Here is a 20,375-nt window from a genome sequence, read left to right as displayed (position 1 = left end):
GAGTTTAGAATTTCTGTGTGAACAGAGAATAAATATCTAGTCACTAAATAAAGGTTAAAATCGCAAAATATACTGCAGGAATGAAATGACACAGTGTGAAGATGGACCGAATTGCCAGAGATCTACAGATTCACCTGTAGAAAAATTTTATCTAAAGACCCATAGAGAATTATTTTAAAAGCATCCATTTTCACTTCTTAAACTGTTTCCTTCTTGGCAGAATTCTTTTGCTTGTCATTTGGAGGAAAGGCTGGAATTCTGACATCACTCATTCATAAAGAGCTGAGTTTGGAGAGAACAGGATGGCAGAGGAGTAGGTGGACGTGGAGTACATCTCTCTCCACGAATACATCAGGAATACAGCTTCAGACACAGATGTGCATGCCGAATGCCACCGGAAAGCGGGCAGGAAGACCTGACCAGTGGAAAGGAATATATAGACCCACGCAAAACTCAGTAGGATGAAGAAACTAGGGGGAAAACAGGAGTGTTAGAAGGACTGGACCTGCCCTCTGTGGGTGGGGGAACTGAAGCAGGGGTCTGATCTGCACATCAGGGCAAATGTCTGAGTCAGAGGGGAAACATTTAAGGCTTAGAGTGAAAGAGCTGACCTGTGGCAACCTAAATGGAATGAGAATCAGATAGTCCTCGCCCCAGCCATGCATACCCCAGACAGGGACACAGATCCCCTGGAAGGTGCAGCGGCTGGGAGCTGAGTTTAGGGATTGTGGAGCAGTCCCAGGGTGAGGGCTGTGGTTGACTGTGGAGAGACAGATCGAGGGGATGTGAGGGAGGAGATCATGGTGGGAAATGCCTGTGGAGGAAAGCTGGGTAGCCATGGAAGCAAGGTGATACTGCTGAGTCACGTGTAGGGGGTGGAGCCATCACCATAGCCTCTCTCTCCTCACAGGCCAGCATCAGCAGCTGAACAATAGAGAGGCTGGCCCATCAAAAGCCTGACACACTGAACTACAGAGCAGGACCACACCCAGGTTGCCCCTTTAAGTGCCTGATGCGCCAATCTACAGAATAGGACCCCAGCCAGGGGGCAGATGTGCCAAACAACAGAGAAGGATCCCAGGCAAGGGAGCCCTCTAAGTGCCTGAATGGGTGGAGCTACGAAGAAAATCTGGCCAAAGAGGCCTTCTGATCACCAGCTACAAGAGGCTGAAAAAAGACTCTGATAGGGCCATAACTCCTGCCATGGAAGCAGTCTGTGTCCCTGCACACTTGGCACTGCCAGGGTCCCCACAAGCCAAGCAGCTGCACCACCTTCACACTCAGCTCTCACTGGGGCAGAGCTGCCGCAGGGAAAAAACTCTTGTGTCCACGCACACAGGGTTGCTTTTGTCATGTCCAACTCTTTGTGACCCTGTAGACTGTGGCCTGCCAGGCTTCTCTGTCAGGGGGGATTCTCCAGGCAAGAATACTGGAGTGTATTGGCCAATACTGGTTGCCATACCCTTCTAGAGCACTATATTTCCTGCTGCCCTAGCCGCCAACTCCAGAGTAGCTGGTGCTGCCAGAACCCCTGTGACCCAAGCAGCTGCACCACCTCCACACCTGGCCCTCACTGGGGCAGACCCAAGCCCTCCAGAGCAGCCTCAGGAGCAAACCCCAGTGGACACCTACATGCAGAGGTGGAAATAAAACCACAATTGAAACTCAGGGTCAGTGTGTCTAAGGAAGAAGACCCAAAACCTTCCCACCAGCTGTACAAGCTGCAGATTAAATCCACACGATCAACTAGGCAGACTGTGTCTATGGAATATATAAAAGGTCATTGAGAGCTCACACACACAAAAAAACGCGCTAGTTCTGTTAGCTGTGGATGTTGGAGTCAAGAACACAGAGGAGTAGAACCAGATTAGAACCTGGGCTGCCCCTGCAGCAGGTCCAGAGACCAGCACAGTGTTGGAGGGCATCCTAGGAAGATGAGGTGGACTGTGACTCCCAGCGAGGGAAAGGACCCTGACAGCAGTGACTCAAGAAAAACATTTGTTATTCTTATGTTTTGACTTGTTATGTAGATTCTTTTGGATTTTTTTTCTTTTTATTCCCCCTCTGTTGTAGTTGATTTTATTGGCACTATGAAATCTAATTAAACTTTTGAGCTTTTTTTTTTTTTCCTCAGTCACATTTTTTATTGTTGTTATAAACCTCTGCTTCTATATTGGGCTTTTTCAATTCTGTGGAGTTTTCCTTTTTTTCCTCTTTCTCTTCTTTTAATTTTAATTTTTAATTTTTTAAACCTATTATTATTTTTTCTACATTTATTCCTTTGTTTGCTTGTCCTACTGTTCTCTTCCCTTTGCAGTTAATCTTTAATGTATATAAATCTTTATCTACCTCTATTTAACTTTGCATATTATTCTTTCTTTCCTTTTCTCTCAACATACTTATTAGTTGTGTTTTCATTGTTTTATTCCCCACTTGGCACCTTGCTTTAGTTTTGTTTTCCAGTTTGTGCTTTAGTTAGTTTTGTTCTTAACTGGTAAATATAATTTTTTATTTCCTCTGTTCGCTGGGTCAGTCTACTGTACTTTATTTTTCTTGGACTGTTTTGACTTTGCTCAAGAGTGTATATGTATATGTGTATACTCCATTATTTTAATTATTATTTGCCTGATTTTGTAACTGCCATTTGTCAGGGATTCATCATTGGTTTCTAATTTTTGGATATTTGTCTTACTCTCAGTTAATGCCATAAGAAACCACTTGTGGAATTTTTGTTCCTGACCAGACATCAAGCCCTGAGCCTTTGGAGTAAGAGCACTAACTCCAAGACCCTAGATTATCAGAGAACTAACCCGAAGGAGTATCAGATAGTGAGAACTCACACAAAGGAAACCACTTGAATACAAGACCCAGCATCACCCAACCACCAGTAGCACCCTGTGCAGGACGCCTCATCTAAACAACAAACAAAACAAAAATACAAACCCAATCACCAGCAGACAGGATTACCACCTCACTCAGCCTTGCCCATCAGAGGAAAAACAAACAAACAAAAACTCAGCACAAATCTCACCCTATACGAAGCTTACAGATACCACTGGGCCTTTTAGAAGGGCAGAAACCAAAAGGAAGAAAGAATTCAACCTTTAAGGAAAAGGAGACCTCAAACACAATAAGTTAAAAAATAATAATAATGAAAAGGCAGAGAAATACTATACAAATGAAGGAACAAACTGGAAACACAGAAGTCCAAATAAATGAAGAGGAAATAGGCAAACTACCCGAGAAAGAATTTAGAATAATGATAGCAAAGATGATCAAAAACCTTGAAAACAGAAGGGAGAAAGTGCAACAATCAATTAACAAAGACCTAGAAGAACTAAAGAATAAATACACAAACAACACAATGATAGAAATTAAAAATACTCCAGAAGAAATCAAAAGCAGAAGAACAAATCAGTGAGCTGGAAGATAAAATGGTGGAAATAACTTATGAAGAGCAGAATAATGTAAAAAGAATGAAAAAAGCTGAGGACAGTCTCAGAGACCTCTGACACCATATTAAATGCACCAACATTCAAATTATAGGGGTCCCAGAAGAAAAAGAGAAAAAGAAAGCGTATGAGAAAATTTTTGAAGAAATTTTACTTGAAAATTTCCCCAACATGGAAACGGAAATAGTCAATCAAGTCCAAGAGGCACAAAGAGTCCCATACAGGATAAAGGCAAGGAGAAACACACCAAGGCACATACTAATCAAACGGACAAAGACTAAACACAAAGAAAGGATATTAGAAGCATCAAGGGAAAAAGAACAAATAACATACAAGCGAAACCCCATACGTTTAACAGCTGATCTTTCAGCAGAAACTCTGCAGGCCAGAAGGGAATGGCAGGATATTTAAAGTAACTGAAAGAAGAAAATCTACAACCAAGATTACAGTACCTAGCAAGGATCTCATTCAAAATTGATGGAGAAATAAAAAGCTTCTCAGACAAGCAAAAGTTAAGAGAATTCAGTACCACCAAACCAGCTTTACAGCAAATGTCAAAGAGACTTACATAGTCAAGAAATACAAGAGAAGAAAAAAGATCTACAAAATCAACCCCAAACAATTGAGAAAATGGCAACAGGAACATATATATCAATAATTACTTTAAATATAAATGGATTAAATGCTCCAACTAAAAGACACAGACTGGCTGAATGGTTACAAAAACAAGACCCATAGATATGGTGTCTATAAGAAACCCACTTCAGACCTCATGACACACAGAGACTGAAAGTGAGAGGATGGAAAAATATATTCCATGCAGGTGGGAAGCAAAAGAAAGCTGGAGTAGCAATCCTCGTATCAGGCAAAATAGCCCTTAAAATAAAGAAGATTACAGGAGATAAGGAAGGACACTACATAATGATCAAGGTATCAATCCAAGAGGAAGACATAACGATTGTAAATATCTATGTACCCAAAATAGGAGCACCTCAATACATAAGTCAAACACTACCAGACTTAAAAGGAGAAACAGACAGTAACACAATAACAGAAGGAGACTTTAACACCCCACTCACACCAATAAGACAGAAAATTAATAATTAAGCACAAGTCTTAAATGATACATTAGATGAGATGGATCTCATTGATATCCTCAAGATATTCCATCCAAATGCAGAAGGATACACCTTCTTCTCAAGTGCACATGGAACATTCTCCAGGATAGACCACATCTTGGGTCACAAATCAGACCTCGGTAAATTTAAGAAAATTGAAATCATATCAAGCATCTCTGACCACAACACTATGAGACTAGATATCAATTACAAGAAAAAAAAAAAAAACTGTGAGAAACACAAACACATGGAGATTAAACAACATGTTTCTAAATAACCGACAGGTTACTGGAGAAATCAAAAGGGAAATCAAAAAATTTCTAGAATCAAATGACAAAACGTGACAACTCAAAACCTATGGGATGCAGCAAAAGCAGTTCTAAGAGGAAGTTTATAGCAATACAAATCCTACCACAAGGGGAAAAAAAAAAAAAAAAACATCAAATAGACAACCTAACGTCACACCTAAACCAACTGGAAAAGGAAGAACAAAAAAAAACAATAGTAAAAATTAATAAAACTAAAAGCTGGTTCTTTTAGAAGATAAACAAAATTGACAAACCTTTAGCCAGACTCATCAAGAAAAAAAGAAGAATCAAATCAACAAAATTAGAAATGAAAAAGGAGAGGTTGTAACAGACAATGCAGAAACACAAAGGATTATAAGCAATATGGCAATAAAATGGATAACCTGGAAGAAATGGACAGATTCTTAGAAAAGTCCAGTCTTTCTAGACTGAACCAGGAAGAAACAGAAACCATGAACAACCCAATTACAGGCACTTAAATTGAAACCATGATCAAGAATCTCCCAAAAAACAAAGCCCAGGACCGGATGGCTTCAGAGGAGAATTCTATCAAACATTTAGTGAGAAGCTAATGGCTATCCTTCTAAAACTCTTTCAAAAAATTGTGGAGGAAGGAACACTTCCAAACTTATTCTACAAGGCCACCATCACCCTAATACCAAAACCAGACAAAAACAATGCAAAAAAAAAAAAAAAGAAGAAGAAGAAAACAAAACTACAGACCAATATCACTGATGAACATAGATGCAAAAATCCTCAACAAAATTTTAGCAAACAGGATTCAGCAGCAATTCAAAAAGCTCATATACCATGATCAAGCTGGGTTTATTCCAGGAATACATGGATTCTTCAATATACAAATCAATGTGATACACCATATTAACAAATTGAAAGATAAAAACCATATGATCATCTCAATAGATGCAGAAAAAGCCTCTGATAAAATTCAGCACCCATTTTGGAGAAGGGAATGGCAATCCACTCCATTATTCTTGCCTGGAGAATCCCATGGACAAAGGAGCCTGGTGAGTCACAGTCCATGGGGTCACAGAGTCAGACATGGCCAAGCAACTAATGCTACAGCAAACATTATTCTCAGTTGTGAAAAGCTGAAAGCGTTCCCCCTAAGATCAGAACAAGACAAGGGTGTCCACTTTCACCACTATTATTCAGCATAGTTCTGGAAGTCCTAGCTAAGAAGAAGAAAATGAAATAAAAGGAATCTAGATCAGAAAAGAAGAAGTAAATCTCTCACTGTTTGCAGGTGACATGATACTGTACATAGAAAACCATACAGGTAGTATCAGAAAATTACTAGATCTAATCAGTGAGTTTAGCAAAGTTGCAGGATACAAAGTTAATACACAAAATCACTTGCATTTCTATATACTAACAATGAAAAATCAGAAACAGAAATCAAGGAATCAATCTGATTCACCATTGCAACAAAAAGAATTAAATATCTAGGAATAAACTTACCTAAGGAGACAAAAGAACTGTATACAGAAAATTATAATACTGATGAAAGAAATCAAAGATGACATAAACAGATGGAGAGATATCCCATGTTCCTGGATAGGAAGAATCAATATTGTGAAAATGACTGTACTACCAAATGCAATCTACACATTCAGTGTGATCCCTATCAGACTACCAATGGCATTTTTCATAGAACTAGAACAAAAAATTTCACAATTCATATGGAAACACTAAAGACCCCAAAAAGCTGAAGCAGTCTTGAAAAACAAGAATAGATCTGGAGGAATCAACCTGCCTGACTTCAGATTATACTGCAAAGCTACAGTCATCAAGACAGGATGGTACTGGCACAAAAACAGAAATATAGACCAATGGAACAAGATAGAAAGCCCAGAAATAAACCCATGCACCTATGAGTACCTTGTTTTTTACAAAGAATGCAAGAATATACAATGGGGCAAAGACGGCCTATTCAATAAATGGTGCTGGGAAAACTGGACAGCTATATGTAAAAGAATGAAATTAGAATACTTCCTAACACCATACACAAAGATAAACTCAAAATGGATTAAAGACCTAAATATAAGACCAGAAACTATATAACTTTTAGAGGAAAACATAGGCAGAACACTCGATGACATAAATCAAAGCAAGATCCTCTATGACCCACCTCCTAGAGTAATGGAAATAAAAAGAAAAGGAAACAAGTGGGACCTGATTAAACTTAAAAGCTTTTACACAGCAAAGGAAACTATAAGCAAGATGAAAAGACAACCCTCAGAATGGGAAAAAAATAATAGCAAATGAAACAACTCACAGAGGATTAATTCCCAAAATATACAAGCAGCTCATACAACTCAATGCCAGAAAAACAGACAACCCAATCAAAATGTAGGAGAAAGACCTAAACACATTTCTCCAAAGAAGACATACATATGGCTAACAAACACATGAAAAGATGCTCAACATCACTCATTATTCAGTTCAGTTCAGTTCATTTCAGTCACTCAGTCATGTCCGACTCTTTGTGACCCCATGAATCCCAGCACACCAGGCCTCCCTGTCCATCACCAACTGCCGGAGTTCACTCAAACTCATGTCCATCGAGTCAGTGATGCCATCCAGCCATCTCATCCTCTGTCGTCCCCTTCTCCTCCTGCCCCCAATCTTCCCAGCATCAGAGTCTTTTCCAAAGAGTCAACTCTTTGCATGAGGTGGCCAAGTATTGGAGTTTAAGCTTTAGCATACGTCCTTCCAAAGAGCACCCAGGACTGATCAACCAGAATGGACTGGTTGGATCTCCTTGCAGTCCAAGGGACTCTCAAGAGTCTTCTTCAACAACACAGTTCAAAAGCATCAATTCTTCAGCACTCAGCTTTCTTCACAGTCCAACTCTCACATCCATACATGACCACAGGAAAAACCATAGCCTTGATTAGACAGACTTTTGTTGGCAAAATAATGTCTCTACTTTTGAATATGCTATCTAGGTTGGTCATAACTTTCCTTCCAAGGAGTAAGCATCTTTTAATTTCATGGCTGCAATCACCATCTGCAGTGATTTGGAGCCTCAAAAAATAAAGTCTGACACTGTTTCCCCATCTATTTCCCATGAAGTGATAGGACCAGATGCCATGATCTTCGTTTTCTGAATGTTGAGCTTTAAGCCAACTTTTCCACTCTCCTCTTTCACTTTCATCAAGAGGCTTTTTAGTTCCTCCTTACTTTCTGCCATAAGGGTGGTGTCATCTGCATATCTGAGGTTATTGATATTTTTCCCGCTAATCTTCATTGAGCTGACTGTGGCTCAGGTCATGAACTCCTTATCGCTCATTATTAGAGAAATGCAAATGAAAGCTACAATGAGATACCACCTCACACTGGTCAGGATGGCCATGATAAAAAAAAGTCTACAAACAATAAATGCTGGAGAGGGTGTGGAGAAAAGGGAATGCTCTTGCACTGTTGGTGGGAATGTAAAATGATACAGCCACTATGGAAGATGGTATGGAAACTCCTTAAAAAACTAGGAATAAAACCACCATATGACTCAGGAATTCCACTCCTCAGCATATACCCTGAGGGAACCAAAATTGAAAAAGACACATGTATCCCATTGTTCATTGCAGCACTATTTACAATAGCTAGAACATGGAAGCAACCTAGATGTCCATCGACAGAGGAATGGATAAAGAAGCTGTGGTGCATATACACAATGGAATATTACTCAGGCATAAAAAGGAGCGCATTTGAGTCAGTCCTGATGAGGTGGATGAACCTAGAACCTATTATACAGAGTGATCTGAGTCAGAAAGAGAAAGATGAATATCATATTCTAATCTATATATACAGAATAAGAAAAATGGTACTGAAGAATTTACATACAGGGCAGCAATGGAGAAACAGGCATAGAGAACAGATTTATGGACATGGGGAGAGGAGAGGAGAGGGTGAGATGTATAGAAAGAGTAACAATGAAAACTACATTCAGTCAGTTCAGTTCAGTTCAGTCGCTCAGTCGTGTCCAACTCTTTGCAACCCCATGAACTGCAGCACGCCAGGCCTCCCTGTCCATCACCAACTCCTGGAGTTCACTCAGACTCATGTCCATCGAGTCCGTGATGCCATCCAGCTACCCATCCTCGGTCGTCCCCTTCTCCTACTGCCCCCAATCCCTCCCAGCATCAGAGTCTTTTCCAATGAGTCAACTCTTTGCATGAGGTGGCCAAGGTACTGGAGTTTCAGCTTCAGCATCATTCCCTCCAAAGAAATCCCAGGGTTGATCTCCTTCAGAATGGACTGGCTGGATCTCCTTGCAGTCCAAGGGACTCTCAAGAGTCTTCTCCAACACCACAGTTCAAAAGCATCAATTCTTTGGCGCTCAGCCTTCTTCACAGTCCAACTCTCACATCCATACATGAAAACTACATTACTATAAGTAAAATAGAGAGCCAATGGGATTTTCTCTAAGGCTCATGAGACTCAAAGAGGGGCTCTTTGGGGTGGGATGGGGAGGGAGATGGGAATGAGGTTCAAAAGGGAGGGGATATATGTATACCTATGGCTGATTCATGCTGAGGTTTGACAGAAAACAGCAAAATTCTGTAAAGCAATTATCCTTCAATTAAAAAAAAAAACTAAAAAGTGGAAAAAATAAAAAGCTGATTTTGAGACCTAAGGACAAGAAAAAGAGGGCAGTGGTGTAGTGACTGCATGACAGGGGCTTTTTCTCAAGTGAGATTGCCTCCATGGCACCATCTTTTAGGGTTTCTTCTCCCCTTGAAGGAAACTTTGGACCCATGCACCTCTCTAGGTTGATACAGAGTGAGTGCATTCACAGAAGGAGTTCAGTTTCGTGTGAATACAGACCTTCACAGTGAACTCTGATTCTTTCTCTCTCTCTTTTTTTTTTTTGTTTGTTTGTTTGTTTGTTTTTGGCATGTAATTGCTTTACAATGTTGTGTTCATTTTTGCTGTGCAAGGAAGTGGCTCAGTCACTGTATACATATATACTCTCCCTCCTGAAGCTCCTTCCCTCTCACTCCCATCCCACCTTCTGGGTGACCACTGAGCACCAAGCTGAGCCCCCTGTACCAGACAGCAGCTTCCCACTGGTTACCTGTTTTACACTTGGTAGTGGGTATTTGTTGGAGCTGCTCTCCCCATTCATCCCGCCTTCTCCTTTCCCGCGCCGTGTCCACACGTCCACGTGTTCTCTGTGTCTGTGTCTCTAGTCTTACCCTGCAAATAGATTCACCTGTATTATTTTTCTAGATTCCACATTTATTTGCTAAAACATAATATTTGTTTTTCTGACTTACTTCACTCTGTATGGCAGATTCTAGGTCCACCCATGTCTCTACAAATGACCCAATTTCATTTCTTTTATGGCTGAGGAATATTCCACTGTACATGTGTACCACAACTCCTCGATCCATCTGTCAGCACCTTTAGGCTCCTCCCACATCTGGGCTATTGTAAATAGTGCCACAGGAGAACACAGTGGAGACAAGACTGCCATGTCAAGGGTTCTGGACTAGAGTGGTGAGGCGAGAGCATGCCCTCAAATCCCTAGAGGAATGGAATTTGCAAAAGAGCCATTGAACAAAAAGACTAAGATTGTTTTTATTCCTGTTACATCCAAATATACATACAATATACATCAAATATACATACAAAATATATTAACAACCTACGACAAGCAGGGTAACGTGGCCAAGCAGTCAAAGGTGCTGGATTAAGGCTCCAGTCTCTTTGGGGGCATCAGTTTGAATCCCAGAGCTGCCAGCTTGTCTGTATCTTTAGGCTTCCCATGTGGTGCTAGTGGTAAAGAACCTGCCTGAAATGCAGGAGACATAAGAGATGCAGGTTTGATCTCTGGGTCAGGAAGATCCAGTATTCTTGCCTGGAGAATCCCATGGACAGAGGAGCCTGGCGGGCAGAGTCAGATGTGACTGAGCAACTAAGCCCATTCCTATTTACTTCTGAGAATTTTATGTGGCCCCAGACTGTTTTAAAGCTGAAAGTGACCTTAGAGTTTCTACTCTTTAACCTCTTATTTTAGATAAGAAGTATTAATTTTGTGCAACTACCTTGTTAAGTATGAAGAGAGATAACATTTGTCATTGTTTATACATTTCAAAAGAATTCAAGTTTGCAATCAGGACACACAGACATTGTCCCTATTGTGACTTATTCTTCACATCAGTGCAGTTGAGGAATCTACATGTTACTGGTGGGAATTAGGATATTCAGATGTAAGTAGCACCTCTATTTTCAATTCAGTTGAGTTCAGTCACTCAGTCGTGTCTGACTCTGCAACTCCATGGACTGCAGCATACCAGGCTTCCCTGTCCATCACCAACTCCCAGAGCTTGCTCAAACTCATGTCCATCAAGTCGGTGATGCCATCCAACCATCTCATCCTCTATCATTCCCTTCTCCTCCCGCCTTCAATCCTTCCCAGCAGCAGTGTCTTCTCCAATGAGTCAGTTCTTTGCATCAGGTGGCCAAAGTATTGGAGCTTCGGCTTCAGCATCAGTCCTTCCAATGAATATTCAGGACTGATTTCCTTTAGGATGGACTGGTTGGATCTCCTTGCAGTCCAGGGGACTCTCAAGAATCTTCTCCAACACCACAGTTCAAAAGCATCAATTCTTTGGCGCTCAGCTTTCTTTACAGTCCAACTCTCACATCCAGACATGACTACTGGATAAACCATAGCTTTGGCTAGATGGACCTTTTTAGGCAAAGTAACGTCTCTGCTTTTTAATATGCTGTCTAAGTTAGCATAGCTTTCCTTCCAAGGAGCAAGCGTCTTTTAATTTCATGGCTGCAGTCAGCATTTGCAGTGATTTTGGAGCCCCCAAAAATAAAGTTTCTCACTGTTTCCATTGTTTCCCCATCTATTTACTTTGAAATGATGGGACTGGATGCCATGATTTTAGTTTTCTGAATGTTGTTTTCAGTTCAGTTCAGTTCAGTCACTCAGTCGTGTCCGACTCTTTGCGACCCCATGAATCACAGCATGCCAGGCCTCCCTGTCCATCACCAACTCCCGGAGTTCACTCAGACTCACGTCCATCGAGTCCGTGATGCCATCCAGCCATCTCATCCTCAGTCGTCCCCTTCTCCTCCTGCCCCCAATCCCTCCCAGCATCAGAGTCTTTTCCAATGAGTCAACTCTTCGCATGAGTTGACCAAAGTACTGGAGCTTCAGCTTTAGCAACATTCCTTCCAAGGAAATCCCAGGGTTGATCTCCTTCAGAATGGACTGGTTGGATCTCCTTGCAGTCCAAGGGACTCTCAAGAGTCTTCTCCAACACCACAGTTCAAAAGCATCAGTTCTTCGGTGCTCAGCCTTCTTCACAGTCCAACTCTCATGTCCATACATGACCACAGGAAAAACCATAGCCTTGACTAGACGGACCTTAGTCTGCAAAGTAATGTCTCTGCTCTTGAATGTGCTATCTAGGTTGGTCATAACTTTTCTTCCAAGGAGTAAGCGTCTTTTAATTTCATGACTGCAGTCACCATCTGCAGTGATTTTGGAGCCCCGAAAAATAAAGTCTGAATGTTGTTTTAAGCCAACTTTTTTTCACTCCTTTCACTTTCATCAAGAGGCTCTTTAGTTCTCCTTCGCTTTCTGCCATAAGAGTTGTGTCATCTGCATATCCGAGGTTATTGATATTTCTCCCGGCAATCTTGATTCCAGCTTGTGCTTCATCCAGCCTGGCATTTCTCATGATGTTCTCTGCATAGAAGTTAAATAAGCAGGGTGACAATATACAGCCTTGATGTATTCCTTTCCCGATTTGGAACCAGTCTGTTGTTCCATGTCCAGTTCTAACTGTTGTTTCTTTATCTGCATACAGATTTCAGGAGGCAAATAAGGTGGTCTGGTATTCCCATCTCTTGAAGAATTTTCCACAGTTCGTTGTGATCCACACAGTCAAAGGCATTGGCGTAGTCAATAAAGAAGAAGTAGATGTTTTTCTGGAACTCTCTTGCTTTTTTGATGATTCAGCAGATGTTACCAGTTTGATCTCTCACTCCTCTGCCATTTCTAAATCCAGCTTGAACATCTGGAAGTGCACAGTTCATGTACTGTTGAAGCCTGGTTTGGAGGATTCTGAGCATTACTTTGTTAGCCTGTGAGATGAGTGCAGTTGTGTGGTAGTTGGAACATTCTTTGGCATTGCCCTTCTTTGGGATTGGAATGAAAACTGACGTTTTCCAGTCCTGTGGCCACTGCTGAGTTTTCCAAATTTGCTGGAATATTGAGTGCAGCACTTTCACAGCATCATCCTTTAGGATTTGAAATAGCTCAACTGGAATCCCATCACCTCCACTAGCTTTGTTCATAGTGATGCTTCCTAAGGCCCACTTGACTTCGCATTCCGGGATGTCTGGCTCTAGTTGAATGATAACACCATCCTGGTTATCTGGGTCATGAAGATCTTTTTTGTACAGTTCTTCTGTGTATTGTTGCTACCCTCTTCTTAATATCTTCTGCTTCTGTTAGGTCCATACCATTTCTGTCCTTTATCGAGCCCATCTTTGCATGAAATGTTCCCTTGGTATCTCTAATTTTCTTGATGAGATCTCTAGTCTTTCCCACTCTATTGTTTTCCTCTATTTCTTTGCACTCTATTGTTTTCCTCTATTTCTTTGCATTAATCACTGAAGAAGGCTTTCTTATCTCTCCTTGCTATTCTTTGGAACTCTCCATTCAAATGGGTATGTCTTTCCTTTTCTCTTTTGCCTTTCACTTCTCTTCTTTTCTCAGCTATTTGTAAGGCCTCCTCAGACAACCATTTTGCCTTTCTGCATTTCTTTTGCTTGGGGATGGTCTTGATCACTGCCTCCTGTATAGTCTGATGAACCTCTGTCCATAGTTCTTCAGTCACTCTATCAGGTCTAATCCCTTGAATCTATTTTTCACTTCCACTGTATAATTGTAAGGAATTTGATTTAGGTCATACCTGAATGGTCTAGTGGTTTTCTCTACTTTCTTCAATTGAAATCTGAATTTTGGAATAGGGAGTTCATGATCTGAGTCACAGTTAGTTCCTGGTCATGTTTTTGCTGACTGTATAGAGCTTCTCCATCTTTGTCTGCCAAAAATAGAATCAGTCTGATTCCAGCATTGACCATCTGGTGATGTCCATGTGTACAGTCTTCTCTTTTGTTCCTGGAAGAGGGTGTTTGCTATGACCAGTGCATTCTCTTGGCAAAACTCTGTTAGCATTTCCCCCTGCTTCATTCTGTACTCCAAGGTCAAATTTGCCTATTACTGCAGGTATCTTTTGACTTCCTGCTTTTGCATTTCAGTCCCGTATAATGAAAAAGACATCTTTATTGGGTGTTAGTTCTAGAAGATCCTATAGGTCTTCATAGAACCATTCAACTTCAGCTTCTTCAGCATTACTATTTGGGGCAGAAACTTGGATTACTGTGATATTCAATGGTTTCCCTTGGAAATGAGCAGAGATCATTCAGTCATTTTTGAGATTGCACCTAAGTACTGCATTTCAGACTCTGTTGTTTACTATGTGTGACTATCTTAGTTCTTCCCAAGTTACGGAAAGTGTTCTTTTATGCTTTTTGTCCATTTTGTCATACTTCTTCCTTTCTTTCAGGTCCATGGGTCACAGTCTTAAACTGCACAAATATCACTCCTAATTTTCCTCTTATGTGTCCCAAGTATCATCCCCCACTCCCTTGGATGACATGGTGACCTATGGAAAGAGTTCTATACGCCAGTATTTTTCAAACTATAATATATGTGCAAGCATATTGTCACAATGCAGGTTCTGATTGGCTTGTTTTTATCAAGCTTCATGAGCTGCTTGTATATTTTAGAGATTAATCTTTTGTCCATTGCTTCATTTGCAGATGTTTTCTCCCATCTGAGGGCTGTCATCTTGTTTATGATTTCCTTTGCTGTACAAAGAGCTTTTAAGTTTAATTAGGTCCTATTTGTTTATTTTTGTTTTGTTTTCATTGCTCTAGGAAGTGGGTCATAAAAGATCTTTCTGTGGCTTATGTCAAAGAGTGTTTTTTTCGTGTTTTCCTCTAAGAGTTTTACAGTGTCCAGTCTTACATTTACATCTTTAATCCATTTTGAGTTTATTTTTGTGTATAGTGTTAGATACTGTTCTGATTTCAGTCTTTTACATGCATCTGTCCAGATTTCCCAGCACCTCTTATTGAAAAGGCTCTCTTTTCTCCATTGTATCTTCTTGCATCCTTTGTCATAGCAATTATATTCCAATGTAAAAAAATTTTTTTAAATGTCAAAATGAAGGTTCCACTTCAGCACTCTGGACAGCTCCCAGTGATGCTGGTCAGGGGACCACGTTGAGGAGCAAGGCATCGGTCATCACAATGATTTCATGTCTCATCTTGTCCTCTCTAGCACTGGCTTACTACCACAAAACTGTTTAGACATATAAGGAAAAGATCTTATCTGTTCCTTACCACTCCTAAGAGTAAATGTTTTAAATAGTAACTAGGAAAAACGTAAACTGTTTATTCCAACACTGCTGACAGAAGTCATAAATCTAAACCAATTGTACTGAAGAAGTGTAATTTCACCTTGGCTTTGGGTATCTGTTGAGAAAACAGCATCTTCTGCCCAAATGTTCTGTGTTATTTTAAGCCAGTGTGTTCTAATTCCTGGTTTCTTGACCAATGTATGAAGTTTTTATTTCAGAGGTTGGAGGAAAAATAATACAATCCCTTCTGTATGCCTTCAGACACCCCCACTAGGCATACATAGTTAAGTCCCAGGAAGTGGCAAAGGGTTAGACCTGTGCATCTCAGTGACTAGGTATAAAATAACAATTTGTATCTTCATTATCTGATTTCCAAAGGCTAATAAGCAGTGTTTTTCCAGTGACAGTGAACGAAACTCAACCTTAAATGAGATGGGCTCACCGTTTATCAATGTTTTGCCTGCTCTTCCTGTTGGAGTTCTTTACTCCTCGGAATCAACAAAGAAAGCTCATTTGTTTCACTTTGTGAAAACTCTTCATTTTTCCCTCAGACTTTCCATTTCACGCTGTGTGAATTTTATTAAGATCTCTTTCACAGAAGCTAAGTGCTGGCTCTATGGGGCCCTAAGGGCTGGCAGTCGCAGCCTCTATAATTTCTAAAGCCTCTTGAGACATTTATTTTCTACCAAAACTCCTCGGAAAATCACAGAGAAGAATCTAAAATCTCTTTGGTGATGGAAGATGGAGGTTGGCCTCATGAGTATTTCATGCAGATCTTTTGGTATTACAGCCTGAAAACACCAACACGGCAGTCCTGTTAATATCCAGTCTGTGAACGGGAACATCGTACTAATACTCAGTGCCTCTTTTTGAAGGCCTCCAACTACTTTTAAAAGCCGGTTTAAAATACTAATTAATTATTTTTATTCTAGAATTCAGTTCCGTTCAGTTCAGTTGCTCAGTCATATCCGACTCTTTGCAACTCCATGAACCACAGTACACCAAACCTCCCTGTCCATCACCAACTCCTGGAGTTTACCCAAACTCATGTCCATCAAGTCGGTGATGCCATCCAGCCATCTCATCTTCTGTCACCCTCTTCTCCTCCTGCCCCCAGTCCCTCCCAGCATCAGAGTCTTTTCCAATGAGTCAACTCTTCGCATGAGGTGGCCAAAGTATTGGAGTTTCAGCTTCAGCATCAGTCCCTCCAATGAACACCCAGGACTGATCTCCTTTAGGATGGACTGGTTGGATCTCCCTGCAGTCCAAGGGACTCTCAAGAGTCTTCTCCAACACCACAGTTCAAAAGCATCAGTTCTTTGGTGCTCAGCTTTCTTCACAGTCCAACTCTCACATGCATACATGACCACTGGAAAAAACCATAGCCTTGACTAAATGGACCTTTGTTGGCAAAGTAATGTCTCTGCTTTTGAATATCCTATCTAGGTTGGTCATAACTTTTCTTCCAAGGAGTAAGAGTCTTTTAATTTCATAGCTGCAATCACCATCTGCAGTGATTTTGGAGCCCAAAAAAATAAAGTTGAATTAGTCTTGGTTAATAAAATATATCCATAATCCTGCTGCCTGAGAAACTGTCAGTGGTTTTATTCCAAGAAAAAATTGTTTTAGAGGTGCATGAGTGCTAAGCCGTTTCAGTCACGTCCTACTCTTTGTGATGCCAGGGACTATAGCCCATGAGGCTCCTCTCTCCATGTGATTTCCCAGCCAAGAATACTGGAATGGGTTGCCATTTGCTCCTTCAGGGGATCTTCCTGACCCAGGGATCAAACTCGTGTCTCTTAAGTCCCCTGCATTGGGAAATGGGTTCTTTACCATTAGCACCACCTAGGAAACCCCATTTTAAAAAGTCATCATACTTAAATAATTGAAAAGGAATTTGTATTCTGATTTTTTTTCCACTTGAATTTACATTGTAAGAATTTTAGCCAGTTCCCTGGTGGCCAGGTGGTTAAGATTCTGTGCTTTCACTGCTGTGGTCCAGGTTGAATCTCTGGTTAGGGAACTGAGATTTCACAAGCCATGCGGCATGGCCAAAAGAAGAAAAAGAGTTTCAATGTTATTATGTGCTTTCATAAATGATACAATAATAGCTTTGTAATAGTCCATCAGATAAAAATATTATATTTACACAAACAGATTCTGTATGGTGGATATTTAGATTAGTTTCATATTTTCTGTATGATGAAAATAAGAGTAACCAACATTTTTGAGCACTTAATACATGCTAAATGACACTAAAAATATTGTGTCATCTCTTAACTGTCATAATGATCTTATGACATGTGTATTATAATTTTTCCTGCTGGAGATGTTGAAAGGAGGGTTATCTTGCTCAAGGTCACACTGCTGGTAAGTGGCTGAGCCAAGGTTCAAACAAATATTCATACATCCATGTTGAGTCTCCTCTCTGGCATGTTGTCTCTTAGTGTATACTGAGATTTATGTAAGGATTCTTCAGTTTGAATAAAAGCTTCAACCTATGTATGCAGATCCTTAAAGTCTGCTCCTTGGTTCCTGCTGCAATGAGTATAAAATTGCAGATTTTCATTCTTAACATTTCAAGAGCTATCAAGTCATAGGAGATAGTGCTATGATATCAATGTGAAGGTTCTTAAAACAACAGTTTGTTTTTATTCTTTAAATATTGGTAAGACATGCACTGTCATAACTGAAATTGCTTTTACGCTGCTGTGAACACTTCATCTTTAAAATTCCAGATGTGCATGGATATTCACCCATAGTGTCATCCTCGTGCACAGTTTATAGACGCATCGGTTGATTGGCCGGCTGGTTGGTTGGTTGGTTTGGTCCAGGATGAATCTGCTTCACTCATGCCTGTGTGGGTCAAGGCGGAGGGGGTTACAGGGCGACAACTGTTGCGCACTTGAGCACATGAAGACCCATCTGTCTCCCTGTCTCTGTTCTCACAGAATGTGTGACACAGGAGAAGGCCTGTTCACTTTTCAAACAAGGGAAGGAGAAATGATCTATCAGAAGGTCCATTCTGCGACACTGGCCATAGCTGAGCAGCATGAGAGATTAATGCTAGAAATGGAGCAGAAGGCCCGGGTAAGGCCCCTTCCTTGGTAACCTAACAGCTTGGAAATGAATGTCCCTGAGCTCCAATGCGCATCGTGTACATGTGGGCCCATTCAGGCCAGCGCCTGAGTATCCACCCCCACCCCGGCCCTGAGAGCTTGTCCCAATTACCGAACCTCATCTCTCGAATATTCTATTCAGCTTATGACAAAAGAAGCTGTTTGTGGCTGCTGCAGGGAGCCATGCACTTTGTGTATGTACCTATGACCTGTTGCCATGGTTACCCAAAGAGGGATAGAGTGCCCAGAGAGTCAAACGGAGTGGTGCCCTCTGCATATCTCCACACGTAGCCAGACAATCAGCGATGCGAATGTGGACCCACAATAACAAGGAAAATACGTTTCTACCAGAAAGCGTTCCATTTTTCTTTCTGTCTTTGTATTTATTTTAAATTCTCTGAAACTTATAGCTCTTTCTGTCCATGTTTCAGAGCCAATACTAAAATGTTTTCAAAAGGCACTTATTCTGTTTACCAGTTGTCTATTATCCTGTCCTGGAACTATGCTGTAGTTTCGAGGTCGAGCTTAGAAATAATTTCATAAAGAATCTGAAATAGCAAAATTTACAAGTATCTGGAAAACAATATAAGCTTTACTACTAACTTCTTTGAAAAGCAAACAAAAGAATTATTATTGGTCATTGATCATCAAAAGAGATCAATATTGTCTTTCTGCAGAATTGATAGAGATGCATAAGAACCCATCTATGAAAGGACAAAAGTAGAATTTTGAGAAATAGATGGGTCACTACCCAGAAAAATACTCATAATTCTATTCCATTAAAAGACTATGGGGCTTTCTATGTAGTATTATTTTATTTGGACTTTAAAAAATTTCAAATACGTAATAACTTGAAATGTAAAATTATCTTTTAAATGTAAGAAGACAAAGTGGTTTAAGAAATGATTTTACATTATTCTTAATACATTTCAAATTTTGTCAATACTACATATACATTTGTATCTCTCTATCCAAGATATGGTTTAAAGAGCCTTCTGAATATCTAAGGGTGGCAAGTGCAAGTCACGCGTCAATTTGGCCTTCAGTGGGAGGTAAAAGAGTAGCTAGAACATAAAGAGGATTATTAATATGAGACTTCGGGATTAATTGATGAAGCACCACCAGGAGGTTGGTAGGGTTTAGTCTTTAGAAAGATTTGGGTTAAATTTAAATTATTTTAATAATTATCTAATTAATATGACATTTTTCTAATGGCTTAAATTGGGAGAAAAAAATATATAACTACCAAATTTCAAATTATTTGAGTAACTGGCACAATCATTATCAGCCCATATTTATAATCTGCTAGTGTTCATTTTCACCTAAAATTAACAACTGTGAGGTCATTTGCTATTAGTCAACAGGTGTCAAAGTCAAAGTGAAGTTGCTCAATCGTGTCTGACTCTTTGCGACCCCGTGGACTTCAGCCTCCCAGGCTCCTCCATCCATGGGATTTTCCAGGCAAGAGTACTGACTGTTTGTGACCCCCATGGACTTCAGCCTCCCAGGCTCCTCCGTCCATGGGATTTTCCAGGCAAGAGTACTGGAGTGGGTTGCCGTTTCCTTCTCCAGGGGATCTTCTCAACTCAGGATTGAACCTGGGGCTCCTGCACTGCAGGTGGACGCTTTACCCTCTAAGCCACCAGGGAAGCCTTAGTCAATAAGTGTAGTTCTTTACTTCTGGTTGTTCTGAGCAGGCAAAATGCTCATAAATAGAGGCTCTTAGATGGTATTTTCATGAAGGAGAGTCCAGGAGCTCTTTCAGGCGACTGTAATTGTCTGCAGTAAGGATAGCACTCAGTGTGCTGGCTTCCCATTCTGGTTCTCCTACTCATGGACTGTATAATCTTGAGCAGCTCATTTAACCTCTAAATGTCTCATTTTCCTCTGTCTGTAGAAT

The 20,375-nt window shown here is 40.5% G+C and overlaps 1 protein-coding gene across 1 annotated transcript in view; it reads left to right on the top strand.

Moving 5' to 3' along the window:
- DOK6 (docking protein 6) overlaps positions 1–20,375 on the top strand; it is a 412,619-nt gene that overhangs the window by 301,108 nt on the left and 91,136 nt on the right. The window contains exon 6 of the mRNA XM_027961047.3: positions 18,308–18,446. Coding sequence (XP_027816848.1) covers positions 18,308–18,446 — 139 coding nt within the window. The remainder of the gene's footprint in view (positions 1–18,307; positions 18,447–20,375) is intronic.

The sequence above is a fragment of the Ovis aries genome, chromosome 23, assembly GCF_016772045.2.
Source record: "Ovis aries strain OAR_USU_Benz2616 breed Rambouillet chromosome 23, ARS-UI_Ramb_v3.0, whole genome shotgun sequence".
In the NCBI taxonomy this organism is placed as follows: Eukaryota; Metazoa; Chordata; class Mammalia; order Artiodactyla; family Bovidae; genus Ovis; species Ovis aries.
Note: the sequence above shows the minus strand (reverse complement) of the source record. Positions and strands in the feature narration are given on the sequence as shown.